General features: G+C 42.1%; 1 protein-coding gene across 3 annotated transcripts in view; it reads right to left on the bottom strand.

The window, feature by feature from the left end:
• Positions 1–411: 411 nt before the first annotated feature.
• Positions 412–8,933, bottom strand: part of Alg6 (ALG6, alpha-1,3-glucosyltransferase) — a 39,913-nt gene continuing 31,391 nt past the window's right edge. For 2 of the 3 annotated variants that reach the window (XM_026782341.1, XM_026782340.1), the window contains exons 13-15: positions 7,109–7,177; positions 6,791–6,989; positions 1,153–1,593 (exon numbers count right to left, since the gene is read on the bottom strand). In XM_026782341.1, the coding sequence (XP_026638142.1) occupies positions 1,396–1,593; positions 6,791–6,989; positions 7,109–7,177 (466 nt within the window). In that variant the 3' untranslated portion in view covers positions 1,153–1,395. Of the gene's footprint in view, positions 1,594–6,790; positions 6,990–7,108; positions 7,178–8,933 lie in introns of all 3 variants that reach the window. The other variant, XM_005353454.3, reaches the window with a different exon arrangement.

The raw sequence follows: 8,933 nt of genomic DNA, 5'->3' as shown, positions 1-8,933 counted from the left end.
AGGTTCCTCTACTGAATTTCTGAGAAGTTAAAACTTTGTCATTAACAGAAATCAACATTTCAGTGTTAAACTCAGATACATTATTTAGTGGGGAAAGGTGGTAAAGTTAAACCAGCCAAGATGCTGTTAATCAGGCCCAGAGGTTACAAACAGTGGCCATGGACAGGGATGCCCCTCCTGACTGGACAGTGATCAAGGTGCTTCTCTCTGCTGATCTTGCCCTTTGAATCCTCACGCACACTGGCTCTGCCTAGACCCACTTCCTTGATCAGACTGAGAAATCCATGTTTTCCTGCATCGGCCTATAGCTAGCCATGTCCAGAACCAGTTCTTTATACTACCTTAGAATATGCCATTAAATGATTTAATTGATGACTGTATTATGAAAGAAATATACTCAAGATAGGCTAGTGGTAAAGTGACTTTAATTTTTATCAAAACTAAAGAAACAGCTTTCCATGAGAAAGGAAAACATAATACATGATTTTTACCAGTTGAAACCAGAGAAAGCACAGGAAAAGAGATAGCCATATCTACAGGACAAGCCAACAAGAGGCCTGACCTGAATAAACACTTGTGTCCAAGGAGATCTTAACCGAGGTAGCAGAAAGGAAGCTGGAATCCGTGATAAGGTCGTTTAATTTAGAATGATTATAAATATATAGAACTAATGACCATGAGTAACCATAAGACTTTAAACTTCTTATTTTTATATTCAATAAAGTTCTTTTTAAAAATGGAATCAAGTGCTTGGAAACAAGAATACCATTTAATCTATTAGCATCCAATTTTGCATATGTAGTAATGCATATTCAAATTTCAAACAGCACAACATACCTTCTCAGTTATTAAAAAAAAGTTAATTCCCAGAGATACAACTTTAAATGAGATGCTTATTACTTGTATGCTAAAGCTCAAACAAGACAGAGGTTTAGTTCTGCCAATAAACTCACGATACTTAACTTTTTTAAAAATTACAATTTATAGAATAATTCCATTATTAAATATTGGTATTAAGGACATTTTTTTTCTCTCCCTTTTTTGTTAAGATGGGTCTCATGGAGCCCAGGCTAGCCTCAAACTTTCTATATCACCAAGAATGATCTTGATCCCAGGTCCTCCAGCCTCCACTTCCCAGTACCGGAATTACAGATGTGCGTACTGCAACCAGCTGGGACATTTTTTTCTCTTATTCTGTCATTTAACTATCTGTGAATATTAGCAAAACTACAATATGCTTTACCAGAAAATACTTAGGAAACAAGTGTTTTGGTCCCATAAACAGTTTGTGTAGATAACGGTAGGCACTGGCCATTTCTTTCCTATGATACCATGACTCTAAAGATGCACGTTCACTTGCACGTAACAGAAGACTGCATTTGTTTTGGAAAACAGCTAGTTGATTTTCTTCCGAGTTCTTCCATTGTTGGAATCCCACATGATTACAATGTTGAAGTATACCAAGAAGAACATGAAGTTTATGCAGGACACAAAACACACCAGCACAGGGAACAAGTCTGGTAATTTCTGGGGAGGGTGCAACGTGACACTCAAAACCGTCAGAAGGGCCATGGTGGTGACGGAATAGAAGAACTGGAAGGGAAAGAGAGACTCTTACTGAGTGGTAGAGGCCTGCCGGGGTGCAACTGAGAAAACGCTGCCATCAGCTGGCCTGTAGGCATCCTCTCGGTTAGTGACTGATGTGCCAGGTTCCAGCACACTGGGGATGGTGTCACCCTGGGCAGGTGATCCCCGGATGCACTTCAGTTCCTTCCCCCAGACCCTGCCTCACATTCTCTCCTGTACCCTTTCCTCCCCAAGTTGCTTTTGATCATGTTTTGTTTTTTAAGAGACAATTTCTCTGTATAGCCCTTGCTGTCCTGGCACTTGTTCTGTAGACCAGGCTGGCCTTGAACTCAGAGATCCATCTGCCTCTGCCTCCCAATGTGCCACCACCACCTGGCAAAATGTGTATCCCAGGCTAGCCTCAAACTCATGATCTTCTTCCTCCTTCAGCAAATCCTACTGACGTGTGCCACCACAACCAGTGGTTATGGCCTTTATCACAGCAACAGAAAGCAGGCTTAGACAGCTGGTAACTGGTTTGTGGCTACTCTATCAGCAGAAACGAGCTGAAGGGGCGTCCAGTCTGTCCTACAAGCGAATCTCAGCTTTGGTTTTGTGTTGGAATTACCTGTTAAAAACACCATTTAAATATAAATACCTGTTGTTAAAGCTCTCCAGAGGGTTCCCATATGAAGCTTTTAATCTTTGTCTTTGTTTTACAGTGTTTGGGGGGAGGCGCTTATGCTATGGTGTGTAAGTGTGTGTGGGTGTGTGTCAGAGAGTGTTTGCCAGTCAGTTTTCTCTTTTGATCCTATCGGTCTTGAGAGTTAAACTCAGATTGTCAGGTTTGAGGCAAGTGTCTGTACCTGCCAAGGCATCTTGGTGGCTCCAGAACCTGTCTTTTTAATGCAATACGTACTAGATCAGGTTTATGTACATATGTGTGCACCTGTGTGGGTGGGCACACAGTGTATGCATGCATGTGAAGGTGCCCAAGACTGACAGCAGGTGTCTTCTGTCACACTCCACCTCATACTTCCCGCAGAACGTCAAGCTCACCAGCTCGGCTAGTGTGGCCGGCCAGGGCTCCCTATCTCCATACCCCACTATGTTCACCCCAAAGTTCTGAGGATCTGAGCCCCAGTCTCAGCTTTACAATAGCACTTTACCTACTGACCCTTCTCCCCAGTCCAAGATACAAATTTCAATAACCACAAAACACCCATTCTATAGGATACTTAGTATTTCTACACTATAGGGAAAAGCTGGTGGCAGCAATACACACAGTATTTCTATACCCTCTACAGTTTGTCCATCATGGCCTCCCACTAAATTCACTTGATGCCAGCCTGCTTGGATTTAATTTAGACTAATAAGTTCAGCACTAGTAAAAGGGGCATTCTAGAGTTACAGACTTTTACTGTCCCATATGCCACATAACAAAACTTCATCATTCAACAGGTATGGCTTTGTCCTTGAATTATCTACATAGTGAGCTGCTTAATTCCTTACTCCCAAACATCTGAATAGCTAATTAATTATACATTTATAAGCATAATTTTAGAAGTTAATTAGTCCTCTTTAAAAACTGATTTTAGCAGAGGCATATTTATTTACACTATTAAAAAACATTCCTGTGGTAAAATGAAAGAAAATTTTAGGGGGCTGGAGAGATGGCTCAGAGGTTAAGAGCACTGACTGCTCTTCCAAAGGTCCTGAGTTCAATTCCCAGCAACTACATGGTGGCTCACAGCCATCTGCAATGAGATCTGGTGCCCTCTTCTGGCCTGCAGGCATACATGGAGGCAGAACACTGTACATAATAAATAAAATCTTTTTAAAAAAATGAAAGAAAAATTTAAATTTAAGAAATAATTTTAAATACTTAAAAATATTCAAAAGAGTTGAAATACCATGATCTTGAACTAGTTAAACAAGAATGCTTTGGGGCTGAAGAGATGGTTCAGGGAGTGAGAAAACATACTGCTCTGAGTTTGACTACAGCACCAAGGCCAGGCAGTTCACAACATCCTGTACCTCGGCTCCAGGGTGCAGTGCCCTCTTCTGGCCCTACGAGCACTGCACACACGTGTGCCCACCACAGAGACACACGCACACAAGGCTTTTAATCCTGTGGGGGAGAAAGCATGCTGAGATTTCTTCCGCTTTAGACAAAAATTTGACTCTTGCAGTGCTTGCTCTATTTTTATACTAATAATTATAGCAAAGCTTCAGGAAGTGCCTGTAGCACACTGTTCAATTCTGCCACCACTGGTGAATCTGTCACCTGGGCTTCTGTTTTACTGTGGCACATAAGAGCTGCAGTTGCCTGTCCACGGCTTCCACTATGCTCTCTCTATACAGGGCTCTGCATATGTTCTTCCTCCCTCATCCTTCCTCTCAATTAACAGCACAAAAGTGACACATTACGCCATCACCATGAAATCGTTTGTTTCAAGGAAACACAGCTACCATGACACCATGCTTGGATTCCTCCCAACTGGGACAACACATACTCAATTATCTGGATAGTTCAGTCCCTTAGAAGACCCGGCTACTTGAACACTGCCATTGTCCTTGCTCCTTTGCTTTACTTTCCTCCAAACTGCTAACATCTGTGATGTGTATTTTCTACCTGCTAGCATCTTTGATTCTTGCCCCCAACTGGAATAACTTCTGTGATAGGAGGTAGTTTTCATTTTTTTCACTGTTGTATTTTCTTTTCTTTTTTTTTAATCATTTATTTATTATGTACACAACATTCCTTCTATATATGCTTGCATGCCAGAAGAGGGCACCAGATCTCATTATAGATGGCTGTGAGCCACCATGTGGTTGCTGGGAATTGAACTCAGGACCTCTGGAAGAGCAGCCAGTGCTCTTAACCTCTGAGCCATCTCTCCAGCCCTCACTGTTGTATTTTCAAACTCCAAAAAGTGTTTGCATATAGCAAGCACTCACTGATGAATAAATCAAGGAGCCTGTGATACTCCTCACCTTAAGACCACCCTGTGGATGTCACAAGAGGCTACAGTTCTATATACATCCCAGAATTCAGGCATGTGCTAACAAATAAATTTTACATTGTGCTTTCCACTTAAACCCCTGAATGAGAAAATTAGTCCATCTTTGTCTTTCTTATTCACCTCTTAATTTTACTTCACCAACCTTTTCCGCTTCATGGTCATTACCAACAGTGAGAAACTCTCCGGACATTCACTAAGCTGTGCATTTAAGAATGCTGTCCACTGCTGTAAGGTGCTCTGCACACTTACACTGCTCTTACACTCTCCTATACAGAGGCAGGAGATAGGTCATCATCAGTACCTCCTAGCTGCATACCCTGTGACCTACAGTAATAATCTGCCTGTGAGATTTAATGGCACAATCGTGGCACAAATGTTATGGGAGTAACCATCCACTCTTTGGATTTAACGCCAACTCTATAGATGGAACCCATACCTCACACAGCTACAGTGACCAAGATCCTGAGACTAGATAGGTCATGAGCCTAGAGTAAACCTAATGCTATGATTCTGCTAAAGGAGCACAGCAATACAAGGACTCCTAATGATATTCTCCTATACCCACAGATCAGTGTCTCACTCAGCCCTCATCAGAGAAGCTTCTTCTTTCAGTAGATGGGAACTAACTGGATATGATGCAGAGAATAGTAAGTAGACTTTGGAGAACTCAGTCCTAAATTTCTTCAAAGCCCCCACTCCCCAGCCCCTCAAGGCTCAAGAATCTAAGAGATAAAGGAAGAAGGATTATGAGTCAAATATTAGGGAATGTCTTCTAGACAAACAGGGCTGACGCACATATGAAATCACAGAAACTGTGGCAGCACAGAGGCCCACACAAGTTCAAACCAGACAGGTCCCAGCAATGAGAAGAGGAAGTGTTGGACAAGGGTTCCCTCCCCTAACCAAAACCTATCAGCAAGTAATCCACTAGCAAAGAAAAAATCAGTTTTCTCTAATGGGGTCTTACTGAGTATATTAACCATACCTCAGGGCACACCTTATGCCCAGTAGTAGCTGGCCCACAAAACAAACTCCATAGGTTTCTTCTTTCTTCCTTCCTTTCTTCCTTCCTTTCTTCCTTCCTTCCTTCCTTCCTTCCTTCCTTCCTTACTTCCTTCCTTCCTTCCTTTTTTGTAGATTTATTTGGGTGGATATATACATTGGTCTTATTGATATTTTTGCTTGTTTCATTTCCTTTTGTGTATGGGGCTGTTTTGTGTTTGTTTTAAAGAATGAGAAAACATAAAGATGGGTGGGTAGGGAGGTAGAGAGAATCTGGGAGGAATTCTGGGAGGAGGGAAAAACAAGATCAAAACGGAATGCAATCTAAATACCAGGTATAGTGGCATGAGCCTGTAATTCTAACACTCAGGGGATAGAGGCAGGAGGAAAATCAGCTTCATATACACTGTGAGTTCAAGGCCATCTTAGGCTATGTGAGACCTTGTCTCAAAACAAAACAAACTGCCCATCAAAAAATAATATTGTAAAAATAGTTATATTACTTAAAGCAACCTATATATCCAGCACTCTCCTTTAAAATTCCAGCGGATTCTTTAAAGAACTAGGAAACAAAACCCCTAAATTTCATATAAATGCACAAAAATAAGCAAGTACTAGAAAGAGGACCCAAAAATAAACCCAATATCTATAGATAGATAACTCATCTTTGGCAAAGGTGTCAAAAGCCAACACTGAAAAAAGTCTCTTCAAAAAATGGTGTTGGAGACCTGGATATGCTTGTGTAGAAAATGAAATTATATCTATATCTCACCCTGTATAAAAATCAATTCAAAGCCGGGTGGCAGTGGTGGTGGTGGTGCACGCCTTTACTCCAGCACTTGGGAGGCAGAGGCAGGTGGATCTCTGTGAGTTGGAGGCCAGCCTAGTCTACAGAACAGTGAGATTCAGATTAGCCTGGTCTACATAATGAATGTGACCTTGTCTCAACAACAAAAATTCAGTAACTTGAAGAAAAAAGAAAAACAGCAACATGCTAGAAACTATACTTCAAAACTGAACGGAGCCAGAAAGATGGCTTGGCAGGTGAAGGCACTTGCCCCAGGCTGACAACCTGAGTTCAATCCCTGACTCCACATAGTGGAAGGAAACAGCCAACTCCCAACGTTACCCTCTGACCTCTATGTGGGCGATGAGGCTGGAGGACACATAGACACAAACAAAGCTGCCTAGCTTACCAAGTACTGTATAATTCTGGGGAGAAATGTGAAGCCCGGAAGACGCCTCCTAACGGAGACGGCGAAGGACTTCAGCTGCAGTTGTTCTTCGGAAATGCTCTCACACACTGGAAAGAAAGTGGCACAAGCTACTAAAAACGCCATCGTTGTCACAACGGAGGGCATCAGGAGGTCATCCTTTAACAGAAGAGGCAGCATGCTGTAAAGGAAAATCGGGGAAACCAAAAGCATCAAGTTAAACTATAATTACCTGGTAAAAGTTTCAGTGAATCTGTAAGAATCGTACTGGACTATCATAGGAAAATTGGTTTGACTCACCTAAATGTTGACACTAGTAAAAACCAAGTTGACATGAAAGGAATTTCATTTAAAACTAAGCAAACTGGCCTAAAATGATAAGAAAAAAAAATTTTAAAGTACAGAATATAATTTTATCTCTAACCTATAAAAATCTAAATATACTCTACATGTCTTATTTTCAAGGTTAATTAAAAATTAAAGTTCTCCAGGCGACTACTCAGAAAATGTCAATTTCTCAAAACTAGACAACAGCCACTAGACTAGGTCATCATCAAACGCTGCTCGTGTGCCACATGAACAGTCCCTTAAGGAAACGACCAGAGAAAGAGGCACTTGCGCTGCGTTCATTTTGCAAATACAAAGTGAATCACTGCCAAGACAACTGTTCTCGAGCTTCTTCCACGTTATAGGCTACTCAGCTGGTTACAAAGCAGCCATGGAAAACAGGACTGCCACATCAGTGAAGAAACGACACCACCGCTGAATTATAAAAGGGATGGGTTATGAAAACTAAACAGTTAGAGACAACACAGAAAGGACAAGGACAGGGACTGGACACGATGCTGGGCAGTGGAGCCTCCTCTTATCTGGTGTTTAGGCTGAGCTACGCAGCCTCTGACTGACATTTTCTGGACTCGGCTGCATCCACGCCCATTGAGAAGCAGGCCTTGCACCTAGTCCCATGGCTGCCACTCACCGTGTGACTTAGGCCAAGGATTAATTTCTCTGCAAATATTACCTTGTACTTGTTTTTAGCAATATAAAATAAGCTTTTCTAAGAGAGACAACTGTTGAATTACTGTTGCCATTAGTACTAATCTCTCTCCCCGTGTGTTTAAAAAGTTTCCAAAGACTTGACATTCTCCTCGTGTGGTAGTTTGAATGAGAAATGTCCTCCATAGGCTCAGATTGAATATTTGGTCCCTACTTGGCTGTGCTACTTGGGTAGAGTTAGGAGGTATTGCCTTGCTGGAGGAAGTATGTCATTGGAAAAGGGCTCTGAAGTTTAAATGTGCCATTCAAGTTTGATCTCCCTGCGTCATGCTAATGGTTAAGATGCGAGTTCTCAGCTTGCTGCTCCAGCCACCTGCCTTCTACCATGCTTCCCCATGGTAACAGAACCATAAACCCAAATAAACCATAAATAAGCCCCCAAACCTCTGGAACCATAAACCCTCCCTTCTTTAAGTTGCCTTGGCCATGGTGTTTTATGACAGCAACAGAAAAATAACTAATATATCTCCTTTCTTAAAGGAATGTTTTTAATGCATGTCAGCTGGCATATAAGATTTAAGCTTGGCATTGAAAAGCCACTGTTTCCTATTAAGGGATCACACCAAAGAACTTTCCATCCCAGTGCTCCAATGTGCTGAACCAGAAGGGGTGTCAGCAGAAGCATAGTAAGATTTCAATATGTAAGGGTTTCTGAGTCTTCTTTCCCACTTACTCTTTCAATATATAATTACCAAACCAGATGACACTGCTCTGAAATAACAGAAATGGAACACGACTTGGCCCTTAATCTCAAGGTGTACCAAGTAGCACAGCCACCTTCAGGGCCTCACTCTCCTCTTCACCTGCAGAAACCACGCCTGGCTAGCCACTCCCTCCGAATAAAAGCCAAAGTTTCTAGTTGCCCTTACAAGGTTCTACATAACCTGGCCTACTGTTCCCTCTGAAGAGTTAAGCCCTCACCCAGGTGTGGGTTCCAGAGGCTGGCATGTCCTCCCATCTGCAATGACCTGTGCTACAGCTGTATGCCAAGGTGTCTTCCACAAAGGCAGCAGAACAGAGCTTCCCGTCCAGAGCTCCACCTACGAGAACTACCATGTCCCTCCTCTCC

Source organism: Microtus ochrogaster, chromosome 10 (assembly GCF_000317375.1).
Source record: "Microtus ochrogaster isolate Prairie Vole_2 chromosome 10, MicOch1.0, whole genome shotgun sequence".
In the NCBI taxonomy this organism is placed as follows: Eukaryota; Metazoa; Chordata; class Mammalia; order Rodentia; family Cricetidae; genus Microtus; species Microtus ochrogaster.
The sequence above is the reverse complement of the archived record's forward strand: the minus strand, read 5'-3'. Positions and strand labels throughout refer to the sequence as shown.